We start from the raw sequence: 24,197 nt of genomic DNA on the forward strand, positions 1-24,197 counted from the left end.
AAAAAAAGAGAAGATAAATTTATATACAATGCTGGGTAGTGAGAAGTGCTCTTTAGAAAATGAAGGGGAAAAGGATTGGGGAGTGATAGGGCTGTGATTTTAGGAAGGTCAGGCAGCCTCTTGATCACTGACATTTGAACACAGACAGGAATGGATGAGGGAGTGGGCTCTGTGGAACAGCCAACACGAAGGTCTTGTGAAATGGCAACCCCCTTGTATCCGAGCAACAGCAGGGAGGCCCATGTGGCTGGAGCGCAGTGAATAAAGGGGTAACAGGAGGTTATAAGGTTAGACAGGCAGTCACGGACAGGTCATTCATGGCCCGGTAGGTCTTCGGATTTTATTCCACGTGTGATGGAAAGCGACTGAGAGGGGAACAATGTGCCCAGATTTTATAAGGGTTGCTTTCACTACCATGTGGAAAATGACTCTAGGAGGCACTACTAGAGGAGCGGAGATAACCAGCAAGGTACTGCAGAAGTCCAGGCAAGAGATGACACTGGCTCGAACAAAAATGGGAGCGCTGGAAGTGGTGAGAAGAGGCTGGATTCAAGACGTATTTTGAAGGTAGAGTTGACAGGATTTGTTGAAAGACTGGATAGTCGCAGGAGAGAACAAGAAATATTAAGGACAAATACGGTGGGAGTGAACCATATTTAAGGAACATGATGATTACAACAGGAAATATTTAACATTTATAAGGCAAGAATTAATCCTATTCTTTTATATAGTAGTATTAAAAACTCAGACATACGTGCTGATTCAGAAATTAATTGTACATACACCTCAATAAACACAAGACAGGATTCTAGGATATTTGGTTTAAAAAAAAACTTCTGCTGTTGAATTTTGACATGCTTTGAAAATCTTTCCTCATGTGATCCTCTTCCCCATCACAATGCTGCCAACTATAGAAAATCAACTGGATGGGGCTGCATTTTGCATTTGATAAAATAGGAGCTGAGATTAAGAAGACACTTCATGCTTCTCTCCTGAATATTTCCCTCCATTCTTCATTCTTGTGTAAATCAAAATGATGTGATATAACTGTAGCAAAACAGTAAACCAACATATAATTTTAAAGTACAGATAACTTTGTAATAAAGGGTCAACCAAGTTAACATTTGTGTCTTAGAAACCTCTGGCCACACTGCTTTCGGTAGATTTACGACACATACATTTATTCTTTTGAAATCTCTACTTTGAAAGAGGGACTAAACACAGTATGATGCTTTCAGGCGCTTCCATTAACAACTTCTTTTTAAGGAGTTAGATTTGCTGTGAGAACAGCTGGTCTCTTTCCTCATCTCTAACCAGAGAAGCAGGCCCGCGCAGAGGGGGGACAGAACTGCCGCCAAGGTCGCCTCCAGCCAGAGCCTTCTGCAGAGCAGGCACTTAGAAACAGCAGCCCGCCTGGACACACCGGCCCGAGTCTTGGGAGGAAGCAAGCCTACCAGAGAGCTGTAGTCTTTATTCCAGGAACTGGACGAGAGAAGACACAACACATAGACGCTGTCGTGCATTTATTCACACGGAGGAATAAGAATCAGTACAAATAATAAACATTGCTTAAATACAAATAAATAGCTCTGGTTTCTAAAGGAAACAACTCTAGATAATTCAAAGTTAGGTATTTTCTAAGTTCCTATTAAAAATAGAAGACTTTTTTGCTTTAAGTAAGTCCTACTCCACCATAACCCTTTGAGGACTTAAGGATAAAATGGTGAATTCTAACTCTAAGAAGTCACCAGAAAAAGGGGAGACAATGTTCCCACCTCCCCGAACTATCCCCCAAATGGAAAGAGAGTTACTTGTATCGTAGACAGAGCTAATAAACGCAGAAAGTATTTAATATCTAAAGATTTCTAAAAAGACTGACCTTGGGAAAGGTGATAGGAATTTCTCTGAACCAGTCCTGTGAATTCTGAAACCTCACTATGCTGAAGTTTCGGTTCCAGTGTCTTAAATCCATTTATGCTCATAGGAAGACTACGTTCCAACAATGAAAGCTTCCTCTTGCTAGGAACGACAACGGTAAACAGTCTGTAACCGCTAGGAATGGCCCTAGGGTAACACAGTGGTTTACCTGGTAAAGAAGCAACAGTGTTGCCCAATGAAACAGTGGGTCAACCTGGCACCAAAATGACCAAACCTGCTGACAGAAACACACTCCCAAGTCTGCTGATTTATTTTTCTGTATTGTTATATTTAGAATGTTCAAAGTGGCAAAAAATATTTGGGAAGAAGTATATTCTCCAAACGAAGAATCATTTTAAAGTCATGCAGTCTTTCAAGCCTTTGTTAAAAAAGACATAAAACACAAGGTCATCACAATCTTGGTGCCAGAGCAGTACCTGCTCCATCAACTTTCTGTGTCCACTGCATGTCCCCTCCTCACCTCGCACAAGACAATTCAATTTCTTCTACTCAGACCCCTACACTATTATTAATACATAGCATGTTTGATAGAGATCAATACAGCAATGTTTAGGTTTTCAAAGAAATTTTGCTTTTCTATTTAGATTGACCATGATAGAATTCCAAATAGAACATTCTCATGCTATAAAAACATCTCATGCAATAAGTGCAATTTTAAAAGTCCCACATTAATAACAACATGTGGTGTTATAGAAGGCAAGATTATTTAGATTTTTAAAAAATGATCACTATAGCATATAAGTTGGACTTCCAAATAGAACTTCCATTGTGGTATAAAATGGTAAATTTGATTCTACAGTTTTGTCCACGCAAACCATTTTAAGATATACACCATGTTTTCCTAATTGGGATTTTGAAACAATAAGCATAATTCTTAAACAGATTACCACAATATTTGCTCAAAGAACCAGCTCCTTTTTTGCCAAGAACTCGTTTTTTTTAGTCCAGTTGGAGGGATTTCCATAGTAAATTCCGGAACAAAAGTTCTGAACATGATTCAAAATCTCTCACTTCCCTCCCTATCTCTTATTTTTTCTTTGTGTTGTAAAGATATCTGAGCACAGAAAAATGCTCTATTTTTTTTTAAGACGGACATTAATAAATTGAGTTTCCTGATTTAAATAGTGACAATTTTACGCTTGCCTTTCTCTCTGGCACACTATATAATGTTTCTGGAGTTACAAATCCAAACAAACCAGCCAACTAGAGCATCCCAGCGTTCAAATCACAATTTTGGAGAGAATTCTATTTATTCTGGATGATGCTCAATTCCACACATACTTCAGGGAAGAAATATCCATAAGAACATCCAAAAATGTTATGTTACCAAACTCTAACGTGTGACTGTGCTCTGTTGGATATACCATTCACATCTACAAAGTACAAAGGCAGAGGATTTCAAGTGTGGAGACCAATTTGCTTTTGCTGCTACAGTAATTCATAACCATCATCTTCGAGATTTCCAGGCTGTTCTAGAATAAGGAGTAGTCCTTTTTTTATCTGGTGGTTTAAAGTAGGAATAAACAGGTGCTGCTGGATACTCTGCATCAGGATTTTCTGCCATCATTTTCAGCTTTGCTTCAATGGCTTTTATCTTTGCAGTGACACTGGAAAAAGGATAGCAGAGGATCAGAGAGGGCCTGGGTACATTCAGAACACACTTGTATATTTCATTGTCCTTGTGCCTCTTACGTATATCAGAGAAGCAACAAGATATTCAGATACGACCATGCGAACATTTCATATTAAACACACACAAAAATACCTAATGCTTTCATTTTAAGAAAGAGATCAACTCTAAACCATCTCTTACGTCTTTACTATAAGCCCAGACACTGTTAGGAGTACTTCACATATCATTATATTTAATCCTCAGACATAAACACTGTTTGGCACCTTAGTGCTTGGCGGACAGCAGGCACCAAAAATAACTCGTGAGGAACTGAAAGCAGGGTCTGGAAGAGGTATTTGTACACCTATGTCCACAGCATTATTCATGATGGTTAAAATGTGGAAGCCACCCAAGTGTCCACTGATATATGAATGGATAAGCAAAAAGTGGTATATTGGAATACTTTGGAAAACTATTTTGGAATATTATTCAGCCTTAAAAAGGAAGCAAATTCTGACATATGCTACAACATGGATGAACTTTGAGGACATTATGCTAAGTGAAATAAGCCAGTCACCAAAGGACTAATACCATATGATTCTATTTATATAAGGTAGTCATAGTCGTCAAAATCAGAGAGACAGAAAGTGGAATGGTGGTTGCCAGGGGCTGGAGGGAGGTAGTAATGGTGAGTTACTGTTTAATGGGGTTAGTTTCAGTTTTACAGGATAAAAGAATTATGGAGATGGAGAGCGCTGATGGTTGTGCAACATTATAAATGTATGTAATACCAAAGAACTGTACGCTTAAAAATGGTTAAGATGGTAAATGTTAAGTTACACATATCTTACAATACTAAAAACAATTGAAGAAATAATTTGTGTAGGATTGAAGACATTATAAAGTGGGTTATATTCCTCATTTTGCAGATGAAGAAATGCAGGCACAGAAAGGTTAACTTGTCCAATGTTACATGGCTACTAAGTGGCAGAGCTGAGAGTGGAATACAGTCGGACTTCAGAGTCCATGCTATTAACTACTACACTACCACCTTTTGAATCACTGAACAATAACGGAAAAAACATCCTGGAACTCCTATAAAGTCTCTTTCTATTGGCAAATATGTTTTCATAAAGCTCATCATTTACAGAGTGCTTATGAAGAACCACACACTGTGCCCAGCATTTTACTTATATTGTTTCTTTCTAATCCTTACAATAATATCACAATGGTTATCATCGACATCTTACAGATAGAGAAACAAATGCAGAGAGGTAGTGATTTGCCCAAGGTTCACAGAGCTAACAAACTGTGGAGTCAGGATTCAGGCCCAGTTTGTGTATCACCAAAGCCCTTGCTTTTCCCTCCCCATCAGGCGGGGAGCTGAGCAGCCCTGTAGCAGAGAGATGTGGTGAGGAGACACGGCAGAAGTCCTGAGGAATTCCCCTGATGGAGGTCACTGCTTTCCCTGGACCAAATGCAAAGCACAGGCAGTGGTATTTCTGGGCCCAGGGTCCCTTTATTTTCCATTCTTGATGCTGTCAATGGTCTACAGTCACGGAGAGAAGCTTGCAAGGGAATGTATACACGGCCTTTCAGAGATCCCCAAAAGATATACATCTGCTGTACCTACTCGTAATTTTACATGGGCAATGTAAAATTAAAAACTAAGTTACAATAAAAAGAACACTGAGGCGTTAACCGAGATGCAGTCCAGCACCTCTTCCATTAATGGGACAGCCAGCCATTCATTCTGTATGAGTCACAGAGAAACAACCCTCCCTAACTAGGCATAGATGTTAATAGAAAGATGTATGCTGAAGTTCTCTGAGTTAAAAAATAAATGGAAAACACGAGGTTATCTGGTAAAAAGTGCCAACACTGAAAATAAGAAACTAAAGACATGTTCATTGTAATGTGAGGATCACCAGGTATAAATGCAGTCGTCCCCTCCCACTGGGTGTCAGATTCATGGAAACCTGCACAGAAACCACCCTGTGATCAAGGAGGTGCAGCCTTACGGGAAAACAGCAGAGTGGGTATGCGTTCACAGCGAATCTACAGAAGTCATTATAATTTTTCTTTTTAATTTCTGGGACTACAAAACAGTAAAGCAGCACAAAATTAAGAAATATCAATGGTATTAAAGTAAATTAGTAACTATAAAATTAATTTTAATTGACCAATTTTATCACACCTGAACACATTTCAGGATTACATTCCCCTGCAGTGCTAATGAGATGTTTGTAAATCTGTTTTGTTTGGTGCAGATAATATACAAGAAAGGTTTTCCGTTTGTTTGTTTTTCTGTCTGGCCCTCCATCCCAATAGGCATCACTTTCCTGATTTCATGAGCGAGAGCTGACTTCTAATCCCTATAAAACGGTGAGGCTCCTTTATGTGTCTGTCCCCCTCCCCTGGAATAGGCTTTAGAACCGTGTTCCTGCATTTACAGCATGGAGTTTCTTTGAAGTAGTAACAAAAATTGGAATTCTGAAGTCCAGTAGACCTGGCTTTGAATCTGGACTCTGCTATTTTCCACCTGTGTGATCTTGCCCAGCGTACTCTGCCTCTCTAAGCTTCAGTTTCCTCACATGTAAAATGAATCTAATAGTAGTTTTACCAGCATTTTTATAAATAAATGACATAAGGCATGTAAAGTATTTAGCACAGTGCCTGCTTCACAGTAAGCTCAATAAATCCTGGCTATTGTTACTGTTAAAATTTCTCCTTAAGCTACAGTGCAAAAAAAAAATCCTAATTCTATTCAACCATTCACTTAACTTCCCCTTTCTCTACCCAACCCTTAGTTCCTTCTGTTTTGAATTAACTCCAAAGGAGTAACTGACAATTTATATGTACTAGAACCAAAACTGTCATAGTTGCTGAAATGGTACACAGAATTAAAGTGCTGCAGACTAAAATTTTCCACAAAGGAATTTGTAGATGGGGAGGAATGAGTGTATAAAGACAAACGCTGAAGAGACTCAAGGCCTTATGAAATGCCTGTTTTTAGGGTAAGGACCGTGTCTGACTTACCTTTGTGTTCCAGGACCAAGCACAATGGCTGGTACGAGGTAAGTACATCAGGCCTTTTTGAGTGAATGAACTCTATAAATGGGTAGTACCAGATCTTTGGGGTATGGGAGGAGAGCAAACATATCCATTCTGGAGATGAAGTGCATACATCTGTCAACATGTCAAAAGTTAGCAGATTCTATTCTCAACTAAGAGTCTGAAGATTTGCTAGAGTAGGAATGAAGGCTGGGAATGGAGAAATGGCTCAAGCTCTGGAACACTTGTTTGTGTCTTTCCCCAGCACACCATCTTACCTCAGGTTAGACTGGGTGGGCTCAGTGCTTGAGGACGGCTCAAGACTGATTGGAAGGATCTTATCATTCTTGTTATGATCGTATCTCTGAAAGTAAGAAAAAGGGAAATACGTTCACTTGGGCAAAGCCCAGCCCTCTTCTGCAGTGCACGGCTTCAAAAACTCCGGCCCCACCAGTGCATCAACAGCACATTTCTAGACAATTTAGGACTGCTTTACATTTAGAATCAATGCTAAACTCCATACAATTTTGACCTAAAAGCTATAAATTTAGAAAAAGAAGTTTAGAAGAGGCTTGCCACCTAGCCATTAGTCCTCTTTATTTGGTAGGGAAAGAATTTCAACTTTCAAATTCATAGATGGTAAAAATACACAGCAGGATTTCCCTCTTACTTTCTTATTCTAACTGTCACATATCACCTCTTACAATATCTATTTAGCTTTACTCAAAACACTTTAAAATTTTGCTAGATTTCTGGAAAGTACCAAGCATAATATTCAACTCTTAACACGCCCGAGTGGAGAAAAAAGTCATAACAGCTTTCAGCCACTGATACAGAAAACATTCTTCAGTAAAAGAGTAGCTTAATTTGATGTTAGATAATTATATACTTCTTGTAAAAAGTAAATATAATATTAAAAAGCAATTAGGAGCCTCTGGTCAAAAAGACTTGTAGGAGAAGAGAACTGTGGGGCACAGAGATTCCCAAATGAGACAGGAACGAAGGGTGATTTTTCTCGCCTCTTCTCAGTGAGATGCAGAACGAGAAAATGACAGCCAGTCTGGCAAATGAGACTCGATTTTCTTTTGAGTAAAAAAAGCATTTGGTAATTCTCCTTGTTGTTTCCATTTTTAAGGCAATGTGTCCTAGAAATTGAGAAGGCTCTGTGATTACCTGAAATTCTCATATGCATCCAAAGGGTCCAAGCTCGGTTTTTCAGCTTGGATGCTGAGCTCAAATGTTTAATCTCTGTCACTCTTTACCGGGAAGCTTGTTGGATAGAGAGTGTCTGATCAAAAATCATGCTCATGTAGCTGAAGACTGAGGCTCCAATTTTAACTGTCACAAATCTTTTTGCAGGCAGGTCTGTCAAGACCCCATCGCAAAAGGAAGAGCAGCAACTTTGGGGTTCCACATACTTCCCACCTCTGTGCTGGCTATAATAGAAGGCCATTCATTTTTTTTTTAATGGTTGTGGCTTTTCCAGTTCATTTCCCAACAGAACAACTCCAAGATGAACAAGGCAGTTTGCCACTTCTCGGTCCTTGGGGATAATACAGACACTGCAAAGTCCCACAAATTACTCTCGAAAATCTCTGGAGTAAGATGTCAGTGCTTTAAGCACTCACACAAATGACCCATTTCTCAAGCATTGAGAATAAACATATTCAAACACTCTACAGAACTGGGAGGCTGGGAAGCATCTAATAATGCTTAAAGCAATTAATTTCTAAAATAAATATATTTTCTCCTCCAAAGAGCAACCCCCACCAAAAAAATGACAGAGATCTGAGTATACACATCAACCACATGGAAAGATCAATCAAAAACAGAATCTGTGGGTACGTAGGGGAAACAACGAAGGAACTTAATCCCTCCTGAGATGTTTCTCAAAAGAAAATTCTGGCAACACACACGGTAAAAACAAGTAGGAGACCAAAGTACGGCTGTTCTGGATGTGAAGAGGCTGGGATGCAAATGGGTAAGCGGACAACTGTCGTTCAGCAGACTCATGTAGGACGAGCTTGACGTCGTCTTTCCAGCCTGTTAGACTTACCTTTACTTGAGCATGTGCCCATCGGACCACCAGCTTCTTAGACAGAGCCAGCTTGCCATTGAGACACTGGATGGCTTGTTCTGCTTCCTGTCCAGGAAAGGGACAAATGTTAGTCAAAAATTCAAATGCCTAACTAGCTGCGTGTATTCTCACAGGGCCTCACTAGGTTTGATGCCTGCATTTCTAACCAAACTGCTTTAGGTCAACAAGGGGTAAAGAGTTTACAACAAAAAAAGGCCAAATAATGAAAAGGGTATGCATTTTATAAATGAGTCAAACAAAAATTCAAATCCTGACTCTGTCCTTACTGGCAGTGTGATATTTGGCAGGTCACTTAACATCTCTGAATATTAGCTTTTCACCTGTAAAACATGGACAATACTACTTGTTCCTCATTGGTTGTTGTGAAGAGTCAGAATGCGTGTAGAGCAGGCAGCACGTGGTAAGCGTCCAACCAGTGTTAGCTTGTAGTTCTGTTCTCCTTAGTGAGACCTTTCTACACACTTCTCTTAGAGACGGCAGCACCTACCATGTCCAGAACTTGTCCTCCTTCCAGGGACTGTGGAACTATATCCCAAACTAGGCATTATACTCCCTGGATCCAAAGTGAGAAACAGTAATGGTTTCACAGGATATGGGAATGAAGGAAACTAGGCCGGAAAAAGCAGGAGTGAGTCAAAGAAACTGTGAGCAAGGTGTTTGTGCCAGCCAATCTACGCACCTGGCTTCCCGAGCCAAAGTTCCCTGACCCTTTCCCCATCAGATATAGGAGCAACAAGGTTGAAAGGAATTCCTGAAGCTGGATAATAGGCACTCTAGGACATTCCCAGGAAGCCTGGCTGTACTTTTCCATCCTGCCAAACCTTCTCTGCTCCATTTGTAGCCATGAGGCATCCGGCCAAGTCTAACCCACGTTTACTGCGGGTGAAGAAGCCCTTAAGGAACAGGAAGAGGAACAAGGAGGTCTATCTGAGACTGCAGCGTAATGCCAGCAGGCACTCCAGTCTGGTTTGCCCAGTGATTCTCTTATTCTCCTGGAGCTTGCCATCATGACATTCAACAAATATTTACTGAGTGCCCGCTGTATGTGAGGCACGAGATAGTCACTGGCATCTTTCTCTCACTCTAGCACACAAAGTTAGAGGGACAGATAAGAGACATTTTATTCTTCTTTTAAGTTTCATTTAGTGAGTGAGAATTCACATGGCACTCTCTATTAATCCTGTAGCATCAGCAGTAATAAGATACCAGGAGGGGATGTTTTAAAAAATAATTTCCTATCTCTGTACATTGTTTCAAAGTTCATGTATTCAATACTATTATTAAATGCCAACTTTTTTCATATGTACCCTCATCTAGTCTCTCAAGTTCCTATGAGTTAAGGAGGGTATGTCTTTTTTAATCTCCGTTTTTAGATAAAAACTGAGGCCAAAAGAGGTTAAGAGACTTGCCCAAAGTTCATAATAAGACCCAGAAATACAAGCTAGGCTTTATGACTTCTAGTCCAGTGTTTTTAAACCAACATCTGCCCCAACATGACCACTGATTTTAGATGTCTGTACGAAGCCTTATCACATACTATCATTAAGGAAGAATAAAGTATTTAAAAATACTAACCATATAGGGCATTTTTTTTAGTTCCCTCAAAAACACTTGAACAATTAGAATAGCACTGTATCAGTTATTGCCTATCACATCTGCAAAAATTAGAGCAAATAAAAAAATCCCCACTGGCCCCACAGCATAGTGGTTAAGTTTGGTGCGTCCCACTTCAGTGGCCTGGGTTCGAGGGTTTGGATCCTGGGTGTGGACCCACACCACTAAGTCAGCCATGCTGTGGCAGTGACCCACATATAGGACGGAGGAAGACTGGCACAGACCTTAGTTCAGGGCTAATCTTCGTCAGCAAAAAAAGAAAGAAAAAAAACCCCACGAAAAAAACCCAGCACTGGTAAGGACAAACAACCTTCTCATACTGATACACCATTTCTTGAAGGCAATTTGGCAGTTATATTAAGAAAAAATATGCACACGCTTTGTTGAAATCACTCCATTTCCACAAGCGTAGTAAATATGCACATAGAACTATAAAAATATTCACTTCTGTACTGTTTACACTTGTGAATCACTGGGGACATCCTAAACAGCTAACAATTGGGAATGAGTCAAATAACTTATCATAAGGTCATATAATCAAATATCATGCAGTCATCGGAAATGATGTTGACTAGCTTTTAAACTGAGGTCTAAATTACACATAAAAAACGCATAAATAGTAAAGATATAGATCAGTGAATTTTTACATATATATATATATAGCTACACTGGTGAAACTACAATATCATGATTCAGGATGTTATCTTGATGTGTATGAAATGACAAAAATTTTTAATATACTTTGAGTGGTAAACAGGATAATATGATCTAATTCATATGTTATAAGTTGTACATGTGTTTATGGGTGTGTGAATGTGAAGAAAGAAGAAGAGACTAGAAGATATATAACTAAATATTAACAGTGATTACTTCTGGGTATTGGGCTAAGTGAAGTCACTTATCTTACATTTTCATCAACATGTATTACTTTTATAATAAGAAAAACATCCAAATACAGTTATTATTAATAAAACAATAACTAGACAATGTTCTCACATAGGACTAATAGTTACAGAGGTACTAAGCAGTATCTCTATATTTAATAACATTCAAATTCAATTTCTTTATCCATAAATGTCCACTCCAAGGACTAAATTTTTAATACGAGAAGATATATGTATATATCATGGCTGAAGCTGAGTATTTTCTTCCTCTACATATATCCAAATTTGTACGCATTTGTTCTGAGACATTGAGAAGAAGCGTACGTTTTTAAGAAATCAAAATAAAAGAGTTTGTGGGTGGCTCACCACAGAGAGGGAGGGATTCTGTACCACAGGGCAAGACTACTGAAAGAAAAGGAGGCTCTGTTGGCCGGCCACTAAAGGAACAAACAAAACAGAATAGGAAGGAGGATGTCCGCGTGCTTCATGTGGGCATCCCAAAACATCTGGTCAGAAAAGTAGGTCAATCTCCTCAGACCGTGAGCCTAGGGAGGGTAGATTCTGAAAGCTGTTCCCCAACCCATTTGTCTGCTGAGGACTTCCTTTAGGACTCAGAGCGAGGCACACAGAGATGAATCAGACATGGGTCCTGCCCACAGGGAACTGCTATTCTAGTAGTCAAGAGAGATGCACGGATAACCACGAGAGAGGATCCTAAGTACTGTGCCAGGGGAATGCAATTACCTGCTTAGTTTCGAAGTTAACGAAACAGTATCCTCGAGGCTGGCCCTCCAAAGCACCTGATTTGTGGAAGAGGAAGTCGAACTGCTTCACCGTGCCAAACTTCTGGAGGAGCTTGAGGAGGTGGTATCTGTGGAGACAGAATGGCCGATGAGAACACTCTGGAAATTTTGTTGGCCACTCAGCCTGAAGTGTGAGATAAAAGCAGGAGACAATTTACCCCAGGGATAAAATCTCGCCCCCCTGCCCCTGCCTTCCTCTATACTGCAGTGTCAGTTTATTTGGCAAACAGAGTTGTTTGCCTCTATTTGGAATGGGAACTAGAACTGTCACGGCTATGCGTCTGTCCAGCACAAAAACACCAAAGAAAAAACCACACCTAACAAACAGCTGTCTGGCCCACAAGCACCATTTGTTTTTCTTTGGGAGAAAAGCTCAAAAATAGTGTTGATTTATTTGTTTTTAATTTCTTGGCAATGAAATAGTATTTGTGAATAACTACAACTCCATCACAAACACACACCCATACCCCAAAAGCCAAAGCCTATCCTAGCCCCAAAATAAAGTAACAAACACATACACATTCACACAAACGAACAACCCTGGAAGACTTCCTTATTAGATGCCATAGCTAATCATTAGCCCCAAACTGCACTTGTGAGAAACTGCCAAAACCAAACCACAGCTAGTGGCACTTCCATAAGTGCTTGAGAGTTTCAATCCCTGATGTGACTGAACGTTGGGACAATGTGCAGCCACAGCGTGACTGAGGCTGGTTTCACACAGGACAGGGGAATCTGGCCAGTCCTAGAAATCATCCAGCCATGGGTAACTAACCAGTCTCAGCTGCTCTAACACAGTTTATACTCTGGAGCACACTGGAATAAAGACTACAGATGGCCAAGCAAGAAATTTATCTCTGGCAGGAGGTTCACCCCAAGCTCTTGCTTGCCCCTCTACCCTCAACCCCTCCTTGGATTCCTTTCTCTAAAACCTATTTGGTTTCTATAGAGCTTCTAAGTTATTCAAACAGATGTGGCCTTAACAGGTTGCTGTGGCCAATCTCAACTCCGACTTCCTGTCATCTGATGTGAGGGTGAGACAAACCAACAGCTCTCCCGTTTCCTTTTCCTTTGGCCTTCCTCCTGGCATCCTCCGCACTATTCAAATGGAGTCAAGGCTTTCTCTAAACAATGCTGTCCCTGTGATACTAAAAAGGTATCAGCCCACATGCTAAATCTGTTATTACTGGGAATTCTACCCCACAGGGAGTCAGCAAAGCTGTCGTTACAGCCACATTTATATTCACATTGTTTTCTGGGAGAAACCCATCAAGATTTTATTCTTGAGTAAGACTCTCCCTTGGGAGGCAGAAAGATATGAAATGGATCATATGCTACACTAAACCTGAAACTAATGCACATCAACACGAAAGCCCATTATCCTGGATCAGGTGCCTGACACAGCGGAGTAAGGAAGACATAATACAGGTCTTGTACTTGGGCAGGATGCAAGGATCCCAAGGCATACTGTGGATATTAATCTGGTCTTTAGACCTGTCTTGAAAGGGAAAACAACTGTAATTCTCCAGTTTCCAAATTCTCAACTCCCACCAGGAGACCTCAACTGCTAGTGAGAATGCAGGAGGTGATTCTTCAGGGGAAAGGGATACACCTCAAATGTAAATTTCTGGTTTTACTCGATATTTTGAATAAGGCTTACAGCAAGGGTGAGTCTCTCAAATGCACAGACAGACAGATGGGCTAGAAGAGTCTCCCCATGGTCTTTAATTCACAGCTGCATCTTCCACTTACTACACCCATTCAAAACTTAAGACTGCACCAGTTGCCATGAATGGTGGGTCAAACTCGTTTTTTAAAAAGCAATCTAAGGGCTACTGTCGGCTGGTCATCTTTTCATTAGCTCCATTCTGCTTAATAGCAGGAAGGTAAGGCAATCGGCATTTCCTAGGAAATGAATTTTAATTTACTCAGGAAAAAAAAAGCCGACAGATTATTCTTTGAAAAGCTAACAAATACGTTCTGCCCAAGAAGTGCGACCTTAAGATTCCAGGAACATCTGCTTAGGTCTGTGTCTTTCAACTTCTCCAGGATTTTTTTTCTTGTTTGATAATTTCTTGAAATTATCGGAACACCGAAACAAAAGAATGAAATGTGTACTATTTTGCTTCCTGGAGATGGGGCCTGCAAGCTCTGATAGCGAAAAAAGCCTGAAGAATCTTGCTTTCACATCTGCAAGCACTTTCATCTGCTGCTGAAGTACGGGAGAGCTCACTACTCATCCGAGCCTCGCTTCACTGAACGAAACGTGGGCCCTCCAGCCTCCAGGAGCTAGAGAATTAGTACACCAGTCCCATACATATTTCTGCAACTTAATCAGTGCTTTCAGCAATGGGTCTTTAAAATGGCCTTCCTGCCTAATGGCACAGAAGTGACTGATCTACACAAATGGTAAAACAGACATCTATTATGTGTCAAGAACTGTATCAGGCACTTGGACCATCCAGATGAATACAACTAGGTCCATAACTAACTGGTGAAGGCCCTAAGGCCCTGCCTTCAAGGACCTCACATTCTGGTTAGAGAAGAGAGATATGTAATCAAACCATTACAAAACAGTGTGATGCTTGCACGCAGAGGTATGCATAGGAGCACACAGATGAAGAGGACCAACTGTGCAGGGAAGTCTGTGGTTAATGAAGATCATGTGCAAAGACATAAAGGCGAAACAGATTCTGATCCACTAGAAGAGAGTGGGGTAGGCAGTAAGAGATGAGGCTGAAAGGCAGGCAGGGGACAGGTTTTGAAGATGATGTGTGCTTACTGAGGGAATTTTAATTTGATGCTGGAGGCAATGGAAAGCCAATGAAATGTGCATTTAAGATTGTTGTTAGTCCATAAGGCTTCTAGAAGAAAACGTAGGCAGTACACTCTTTGACATCAGTATTTAAAGGATCTTTTCGGACACCATGTCTTCTCAGAGAAGGGAAACAACAGAAAGAATAAACAAATGGGACTTCATCAGACTAAAGAGCTTCTTCAAGGCAAATGAAAACAGGATTGAAACAAACAACCCACTAACTGGGAAAAAATATTTGCAAGTCATATATCTGACAAAGGCTTAATATCCATAATATATAAAGAACTCTCACAACTCAACAACAAAACATCAAACAACCCAATCAAAAAATGGGCTGGAGACATGAACAGACATTTCTCCAAAGAAGATATACGGATGGCCAATAGGCACATGAAAAGATGCTCATCATCGCTGATAATCAGGGAAATGCAAATCAAAACTACACTAAGATATCACCTTACACCCATTAGAATGACAAAAATTTCTAAAACTAATAGTAACAAATGTTGGAGAGGTTGTGGAGAAAAAGGAACCCTCATACACTGCTGGTGGGAATGCAAACTGGTGCAGCCACTATGGAAAACAGTATGGAGATTCCTCAAAAAATTAAAAATAGAACTACCATACGATCCAGCTATCCCACTATTGGGTATCTATCCAAAGACCTTGAAGTCAGCAATCCCAAAAGTCCTATGTACCCCAATGTTCACTGCAGCATTATTTACAATAGCCAAGACATGGAAGCAACCTAAGTGCCCATCAACAGATGAATGGATAAAGAAGATGTGGTACATATATACAATGGAATACTACTCAGGTGCAAAACAGAACAAAATCATTCCATTTGCAATAACATGGATGGACCTTGAGGGAATTATGTTAAGTGAAATCAGCCAGCTAGAGAAGGATAATCTGTGTATGACTCCACTCATATGAGGAATTTAAAAATGTGGACTAAGAGAACAGTTTAGCGGATACCAGGGGAAAGGTGGGGTGGGGGGTGGGCGGGCACAAAGGGTGAAGTGGTGCACCTACAAGACGAATGACAAACATTGATGTACAACTGAAATTTCGCAAGATTGTAACCTATCATTAACTCAATTAAAAAAAAGATTGTTGTTAGTGCACAATTTGTTTTAGAGAAAGATTTCTTTATCAACATATAGAAATCATATGTGGTGAGTCTTTATGTGCTATGCTCTGTACATTATTAAACGGTCTTACTGTGTCTCAAATTTAAGTAAGCAAACAGTAAAGGCTGGTTCATGCAAACCAAGGCATGAAAAGAAGCATGGGCAACAACGGAAAAATAAGGAACGGGCTGAGAGAGAAACGGGTTTCTTCAGGGCTAAATACATTGTTCTTACATGCTCATGTATTCATTCTCCCTTGCATCCTAGTTTATCCCTGAAAGTCTGCATCGGAAAGACATTTCCACCTGGATGGCTCTCCACTACTTGTAAGTTTACTTAATATACCACAAACTAACCTCCTCCCCTCCACAAACTGAGGCCCGCTTCCAGCTATCCCACTGGTCAGCGTGGACATGATTCTTTTACATTTCTTGGGCGGGAAACATTAGGATCATCTTCAACTCTCCTCTTCTCTTCAATCACTTTCTCCATCTCTCAGACTCACCCATTGGTTTCCGAGTTCATTGCCTCTGTCTAGATGATATTAATGGCAGGTCTGTAGCTTATCTTCAACTTCAATCTTTCCCCCTCTAATTCATCCTACCTATTGATGTCTAATTTCCTTACTAAAACATCACTTTCATGATGTCAATCTCCTGCTAAACACTAAATGAGTCTCTTCTACATGAAATTCAAACTTGCCTGAATAAATTTTAAAGACCCTGTCTTAATCTGATAGAATTCTATCTATCCAACTACTATTTTCATTATCATTTAATACACAACCTCTCTGTTAGTTGAAAAGGTCTTCCTGATATTCTGCTCACACATTCCTACTTATACTTTTATTTAGGATTTGCCCTCCATTTAGACTGTTCCTTCTTTTAGAATTTCTACTGGCTTTTTTCTCTCTCATACTTCTCCTTATGCACAATGCAGTGGCTATTAATTTGGCTTTCTACATAGCACATTTAATATTTGAAAAAGAAAGCAGTACTAACCCTTTTAGAGGAAATGAGGGTGTGGAAAATAGATAATTTCTAAGGACATTAACTTTTCCAGTGTCTCTGCTAAAGGAGCTAGTAAGGACATTTAGAGGTGCTGTCTTACCCTCACAGTTAGATTGGGTCCCATAACAATTTAAAAGATGTCCTTATATCTCAAAATTTAGAATAGGATACTTTAAGTTATGACTGTTCAATTATGTGGACTAAGAGAATATTTGTGCAAAAAGCACTAAATTAAGCAGAGGGAAATTAGTCCTATCATCAACTACTTCAGGAAACTGAGTCAACTCAACTCTTCTTTTCCCATAAAGTAGGGAAATATGTGTTCCACTCGCCTCACAAGGTTGTTAAGAGCTTAAATAAGAGGAACTAATGCACTATGAGAGCTAGAAGAAATGTTCAGATCCTTTGGTTGAACATTCTTTCCTTATAGGTAAGAAATATGAGGTATAATGTAGTTAAGAGGAATCAGAATAGAGAAAGAACGTGGGTTTGGCATCTACCACCTCCATAAACAAGAGTATGTCATCACTCCCTTACATCCAAATCCCTATCATCTATTTAGTCACCCATATTCCTGGCATCTAGCACGGCCCTAACATAGCCAGTACTGCAACCAAAGTGAACACAAATAAACAAGAAGCAGAACATCAGAATGCTGGACAGTCAGTTAGCATGCATATTCTGTTGATGGACATCTTACCGTAACTTGAGCCGGACTCAGATTAATAACTACCAAGCATGCACAGAGAGAGTGACTAGAATTACAAAATAAACTTGGAAAAATTAAGTGGAAAAGTTTTTAACTGCTGGTGTTTTACATACCCCTATAACCATGCATGACAGTAAACACATAGTATAATTTGTCTTCTAACAAGAGGTGAGAGAGCATTTGTATAGTTTATAAAAAGAGATCAGTAGGAGGGATGGTAAAGAGTATGGATAAGTATAGGAAAGAGAGATAAGAAGGGTTTTGTTGAAGGGGGAAACGGCAGGAAATAGCAGCAATTTGTGGGTGGGGTGTCAGTTTAATTATGAAAACTGGACGGTGCTCTGCAAACTTCTGTCAAGAGTCATTTGAAGTTAGAGATTTCAATTCAAAGACTTTCTGAGCTTGGACTACAAGCCAAGTACCACATGTTCACATCAGTTTCATCAGGTAATCCTTCAATGTTCAGGGATGACTTTATTTTAATAATTAGTCCAGGCCCATCGTTACCTACTTTGAGAGGAACAGGATCCAGGAGTTCATGTACTTCAAAGACAGAGAAGGAAATGACATATTTCCACAAAAGAGGACCTACCTTACTAAAACGTTAGATTTCTTTGCTGTAGTTAAGTAAATTAAATGAGGTCATGCTAAGCATTTCATGCTAACTGCAGCTACGATTGGTAGTTATGCCTTTAAAAAGAATTTTATTACTAATTAATAAATTGGTTTGTTTAATAGATAAAATGTTTTAAGATAAGGAATCCATAGAAGAAAAACAGCAAAAACAATCCTTGGCGATAAGGAGGTAGGAAGCTACAGGTAGAGCCAACAAGGCCCTGATCTGTGGTTTAGAACTTGATGCCTACCTCTGACATGACGTAAAAAGAGGAGAGACACCAGTGGGAAAGTTTGATTCACTGCTCCTGTTAATGCTCTAACAGAAGAAAACATTCATATACTCCAACTCATGACATAAACTCAGGTGGCAGATGCCTATTTGAACATTTCTGTCAACCAGCAGGACACAATTAGAACGTGAGTCTCACTGCATTGAGGACATTATACAGTCCTGTGTTGCTTAACGATGGGGACACATTCTGAGAAACTGCAGCCAAAACAATGAACATAGTTTCCACGCTGCAGATTTCCATTCAGACAAGCAGAGGTGGGAATGGAAACCACTCCTGGGAGAATCCCCTCATAGCCTGGGTTTTAGACAATGGAAATAGCTTTTCTGATCAACAGACATTAACTGAGAGGTTGGGCAGATTCACACGTTCATCCTCAAAGCCGTAAGCCATAAAGAGAACCAAAATAAATGCACAGTCTACATTCCTGGGCCCTGTGACCAAGGTAACATAATATGGGGGCAACATAAACATCATCATAATTTCTAGAGGGACCCAACAGTATCTACATTTAGCAGATTTGAGCTTTTAGCAGGTTTAAGGAACTGAACTTTATGTCATGACATAAACTTTCTGTCATGATACTTTAGTCCACATCTCTTTTCCTCTCTCCTAATCCCAACCCTTATGTATACCTCCTCTCATCCCAGACTCAAACAAGCAGGTTCCCTTGTCTCCTCTCCCCTTGCCTTTAACACTATTCAAAAGGGAAGAACTTCTAGGACTGACGATCCACTCCACGCTCGCTTTAAGCACTGACCCCATACAGCTCAATCCACTCACCTTTTACTCTCCTGCCATCAATCCCCACCTTGCCCCTATGAACAGCTGGGGAAGAAAAATCCCCTCAATTCTCTTTGCTGAGAAATTCCTTTTCACTACAGTCACGTGCCGCAAACGATGTTTGGTCAATGACGAACCACATATACAACAACGATCCCATAAGATTAGTACCATAAAGCCTGGATGTGTAGTAGGCTATACCATCTTGGTTTGTGTAAGTGCACTCTATGTTTGCACAATGACAAAATCACCTTAAGACACATTTCTCACAATGTGTCCCCGTCGTTAAGCAACACATGACTGTATAATGTCCTCAATGCAAAGAATAGGAAGCTGGGATAATTCAATTAGTTTTGTGACCCTGAGCAAGGTACTTACCTCTCTTGGGCCTCAGTTTCTTCTACCATGGGATAGGAGAGCCGGAACATATCAGAGGTTTTCAAGTGTGCTCCATGGAGCCCCTTAAGTGATTTCCAAAGAAAGGGTGGCAGTTGCCAAAAGGCCTTGGGTGCACCTCTTCCCCCTTTAATCAGAGCAGCTCTGAGCTTTCATTTTATACGTAGGTTCTGATTACTTTAAGACAAAGTTCGTCAGATTTAAAGTTTGAAAACTGCTTAGCATGGCACTTGGCACACAGTAGCCAGTCAAATCATTTAATGAATCAATGAAGACCAAAGGAACTGGGGTAATCGCTAAGATCCCTTCCGGCTCTGACCTTCTATAGTTCTATGGCCGCTTAACATGAATTAGAGTCAAGCGGTACCTCTCTGCCTGTTTGTGAAGGTACCGCGACTTCTTCTGCTTGTTCCTTCATTTTGAGGAAGAAAAGTATGCTGTTCTAGAAAATAATTTCCTAGTCACTGGGTACAAGGATTCAAACAGTTGAAAATAGGAGAACATCTTTGGCAGCAGGAAAAAGTAGTATATGGTTTCAAGGATATCTACGTCTGTGTCCTTGCAGGAGAAGAGCCCAAATGTAAAAAATAATGACAAGATAAAAGGCTATTAACAACATCACATCCTTTTCAAAGATAATCAAAACACAAATAAAGGGTCAAAATATATCCTACATCCCTCGAAAATTTTTCTGAGCATCATCACCACAAACATCCCAATTTTGTAGGTAATGAATTAAGATGATTTAGACTTACTCTGTGATTTTGGGGTCCAGGTTGCCAATCCATAACCGGTGCCCCTCCTGTAGGGAACCCTCCGAAAGGATGGATGCGTTCTCCAGGGGAAGAGTTTTGGTTTCTGCTTCCATTAATCTCTATGAAATACTAAAGGAAATGTGAACATTCAGGCAGGAGAGGAGCAACACTCGTGAACACAAGACTTCAAATTCAATTCAAGAAACGTTTATTCAAGGAGGGCATGCCCTGGGCAGTCCTTCAAAGGCCTCAGTCATTCCACAACCAGGGCCCCAGCACCAGTTCCCTTGGGACAGCTCCTCCGGCAGCCAGAGGGCAAAAGCTTCCATTTAAGGCGAAAGGGGTGTGGTTCTGTGCAGAGAAACTAAAGTTTTCCTTTTTTTGAAGCCAGAGGCTGACTGGGCAGGAGGCCAAAGTCTCTATTACTATATGATACTCCAGTTCAACAATTGTCACCCAAAATAAGCCTTGGAAACCACCAGAAAGAGAGTCTTAATGACACTGAAGGGGATGGGTGGGACAGAGCAGCAGCACATGTCTTCCTCATGGAAGAGGCAATATAGGAAATTTAAGATCATAGATTTTGGAGTTAGAACAGGGTTTGAAAGCAGGTTGTGTGACTTGGTGAATTACCTTAATGTTCTAGGCCTCTGATTCCTCATATATGTAAAAGGAGGTAACAGTTCTTATCTTACAGGGCTGTTGTGAAGATCATGCATGAGAAATCACTAAACACTGCATCTAACAACAGTAAGTAATCAATAAATATTAGCTATTATCATGTTTAATATTTTGTGAGATACTTGGAAGAAGACACTAACTTCCTACTTAGTTATTCCAGTTCTACCCTTCAATAGCTCTGTAACCATGGGCAAGTTACTTAACCACTCTGTGCCTCAGTTTCTCTATCTGTAGAACTGGGGATAATATCTTGTAAGAGCTGTGTGAATTCTCTGAATTAATACACCTACAGCATTAAGAACAGTGCATTGCACCTAAGAAGCATTCAATTAACGTTAGCTTCAATTATTACAAGTCTTAGTTCCTGAAATATCTCATCTCACAACCAAAAAAGGAGGATGAGAGTTAGGACGGAGACAGTAGTAGCAAGAGCAAAAGTTTTGGTGTCAGAAGACTTGGTTTCAAATTTTGGCATTTCCACTGGAAGTAACTTCTCTCTAAGCTTCAGTTTCTTCATCTCTACATGATAAACCTTGCCCTGCTTATCACTTATGGTTGCTGAGAGGGCCAAAAATGAGATGACAGATGTAAGATAAAGCTTTTTATAAATGTATAATGGGGTAGAGAAAGAAAAGATACAAGGGCTGGGAAGATGTCAGGCTGTGTTAGACTTCAGAACTTCCTGCTGGAGAAAACATGTGTCCTATATAACCAGAAGTGCCTCAGAGATCAGGGCTGCGGGAACCGTGTCTTAATAACAGCAGCTGACATATACTGACACTGCCATTACCTCTTACTCATCTCAGTAGAGCCTAGAAAGTCTAGTACACAGAAGCCCCTAGGTAACTGCTGAACGTGTCTGTCTACCCCCACACAAGCACGTTTATCTTTCTTTCCCACTTACATGTTCAGTCTGTTCAGCACTGTGTGACAAATACTAACCACTGAGCCCTAGGCTATGTGACGAAAATAGAAAAATGAATCAGCCACAGCTCCTGCTCTCACTTCCTGAGAGAAAGGTGAAAGAGGCATAAACAGAACCCCAGGAGTGGAAACAGGGGAGGAGAAACATTTGCCTTCTCCCTGCTTTCCTTTCCTCCTACTTTCTTACGGATCATTCATTCAAGAACAATATATCGAGCTTTTATTTTCTAGGCATTGTCTAGGTACTGGGGACAGAGCACTGAACAAGCAAGGTCTCTGCCCTCAGGATGCTTAGAGTTGGAAGAGGGGCAGGACAAGACAAAAGCAAAATAAATACAAGATGTAATTTGTGATAAGTGCTGCAAACACAACGAAGGAAGGTGATTTGACAAGGAGACTGGGGTTGGACTACTTTAGAATTTGTGGAGGGGGAAAGCCTCTAAAGGAGATGACATCTGAGATGAGACTTGAATGACAGAGCCTTCTGATTTTCTCAGGTCTAAAACCAGCAATAATACCAACAGCTACTTAATATCACAGGAGGATACCATTTCTACCGGGAAGAGTGTGGGAGACAGGGCCAAAACATCTGCATTCAAATCCTGGCTTTTGCACCCAGTTATTGCGTGATTTTAGTAAGTCATGATCCCCCCTTACGTGTCCTCTCCTCAAAAAAGCTTTCCCTAATAGAGCTCCTTGTTAGTCTCTATCACAGCCACTTTTTCCTTTCCCTGTAAGACAAATTCAACGTATTAATTACTGTTTTATCTTCTGTTTCCCTCACTAGAATGTAAAATACCAGAGGGCAGCACCTTTTCTACCTTGATCATGGTTCCAGCCCTCGCGCTTAGTATACTGCCCGGCTCAAGGTTCGTGCTCAATAGTTACGAACGAGTGAAGCAAGCCACTTTTCTACTCGGAGCCTCAGTTGCTTCTTCCTTCCTAGAATGGGCACAATTATCCCTATCTCATGGGTCGTTATGAGGATGAAATAAGACAATATCTGTGACAGCTCAGCACGGCGCTTTTTGAGGAACAGTAAAGTGTAATAAGAGATCAAGATGGCATAGGACTATCTGAATCCTTTGGGTTTGCAATGGCGACAACCCCTTAGATTAACGAGCTGACAAAAGGCTTTTTCGTCTATCCTCCTTGCTGGGCTCCAACAACTCTGGAAGCCAGGAACAGTCATTTGGGGAAACTGAAGTTCAGACACGCAAAGGCACTTGTTCCTAAAAGCTAACGGTAACGGCGGGGTCAAGCCTGGAACCCCGGCTTCCCGATTCCTGACTGCGAATTCCCAGATGCGATGGGTGATTACTCGGATTGTGATTTCCGGGCCAGCTGCGGGACAATCCGGGGCGGGGCCTGAGAAGCCGTCTTGCTAGAGCAGCCTCCTCTGTGAACCCTCGCGGACCGGCGCTCAGGTGCAGGGGCACGTCGCGGCCGGACTCACCTCGTGGCCACGGCGTCTTCCCCTCGGCTCATGCCCCCAAAGCAGGTCCCGACTCCGCGATGCAACGGCCCTCTAGACACGTCCGCCTTAACACCGCCCGCTGCCAGGCCGCCCGTGACGTGCTACGCCTGCGCCGCCGCCCCGCCCCGTGACGTCACGACGTCCGCGTCGCCGCCGTCGCCGCGGTCGCGCGAGTCTTTTGCTAGTAACTTTGGCGATAGCTGGTGAGTGGCCTTGGCGCGGCCTCGAGGCGCGCGTGGGGTCCGGGTGCCAGAGACCTCTACTCAAGGACCTCTGGGGGACTTTCGGGGGCCTGACCTCCGTCCTCGACGCGTTCCATTCGAGTCCGGCTTGACGTTTAAGGCTGAGGGCGGGACCTGACGCCTCGGAGCGAGTCTCACGGGTTGGGGGCGGGGCTCGTCTCATCAGCTACGAACTTCAAGGATGGGAGGGGGCTTACTAAATGGTAACCGCTGTTTAGTAGCCCACTACCTGGCAGGAACATTTAATTTTCAGAACAATCCAATGGGATTAGGCATTATTATCCCCCATGATGAAGAAACCGAAGCCCAGAGAAATAACTTTACCAGGGTCACGCGGCTAGTGAGAGATGGAGCTCAA

General features: G+C 41.2%; 2 protein-coding genes across 12 annotated transcripts in view; one reads left to right on the plus strand and one right to left on the minus strand.

Annotated features, from left to right (window-relative positions):
- Positions 1-1,506: 1,506 nt before the first annotated feature.
- Positions 1,507-23,715, minus strand: RBM18 (RNA binding motif protein 18). Of its 2 annotated transcripts, none has more exons than XM_008526950.2 (6): positions 23,577-23,715; positions 20,516-20,644; positions 11,945-12,071; positions 8,661-8,747; positions 6,883-6,968; positions 1,507-3,545 (listed from the first exon to the last, which is right to left on the minus strand). In XM_008526950.2, the coding sequence occupies exons 2-6, from the start codon at positions 20,626-20,628 to the stop codon at positions 3,386-3,388; spliced, it is 573 nt and encodes a 190-aa protein (XP_008525172.1). In that variant the 5' UTR covers positions 20,629-20,644; positions 23,577-23,715; the 3' UTR covers positions 1,507-3,385. The 2 variants fall into 2 exon arrangements, with proteins under 2 accessions (XP_008525172.1, XP_008525183.1); XM_008526961.2 differs by having other exon boundaries at positions 20,516-20,634; positions 23,577-23,714.
- MRRF (mitochondrial ribosome recycling factor) overlaps positions 23,607-24,197 on the plus strand; it is a 55,682-nt gene continuing 55,091 nt past the window's right edge. For 3 of the 10 annotated variants that reach the window (XM_008526904.2, XM_008526937.2, XM_070597066.1), the window contains exon 1: positions 23,607-23,800. In XM_008526904.2, the coding sequence (XP_008525126.2) occupies positions 23,607-23,800 (194 nt within the window). The remainder of the gene's footprint in view (positions 23,801-24,197) is intronic. The other 7 variants (XM_008526912.2, XM_070597077.1, XM_070597072.1 and 4 more) reach the window with 5 other exon arrangements.

The sequence above is a fragment of the Equus przewalskii genome, chromosome 26, assembly GCF_037783145.1.
Source record: "Equus przewalskii isolate Varuska chromosome 26, EquPr2, whole genome shotgun sequence".
NCBI classification, from domain to species: Eukaryota; Metazoa; Chordata; class Mammalia; order Perissodactyla; family Equidae; genus Equus; species Equus przewalskii.

Excerpts from the sequence above, each read along its gene's own strand:
- RBM18 (XM_008526950.2), bottom strand. The coding sequence starts at position 20,628 with ATGGAAGCAGAAACCAAAACTCTTCCCCTGGAGAACGCATCCATCCTT. Across the intron at positions 8,748-11,944 it reads TTAACTTCGAAACTAAGCAG|GAAGCAGAACAAGCCATCCA; the intron begins GTAATTGCATTC and ends TTTCCTGGACAG. Across the intron at positions 3,546-6,882 it reads CCCACCCAGTCTAACCTGAG|TGTCACTGCAAAGATAAAAG; the intron begins GTAAGATGGTGT and ends TCCTTTTTCCAG.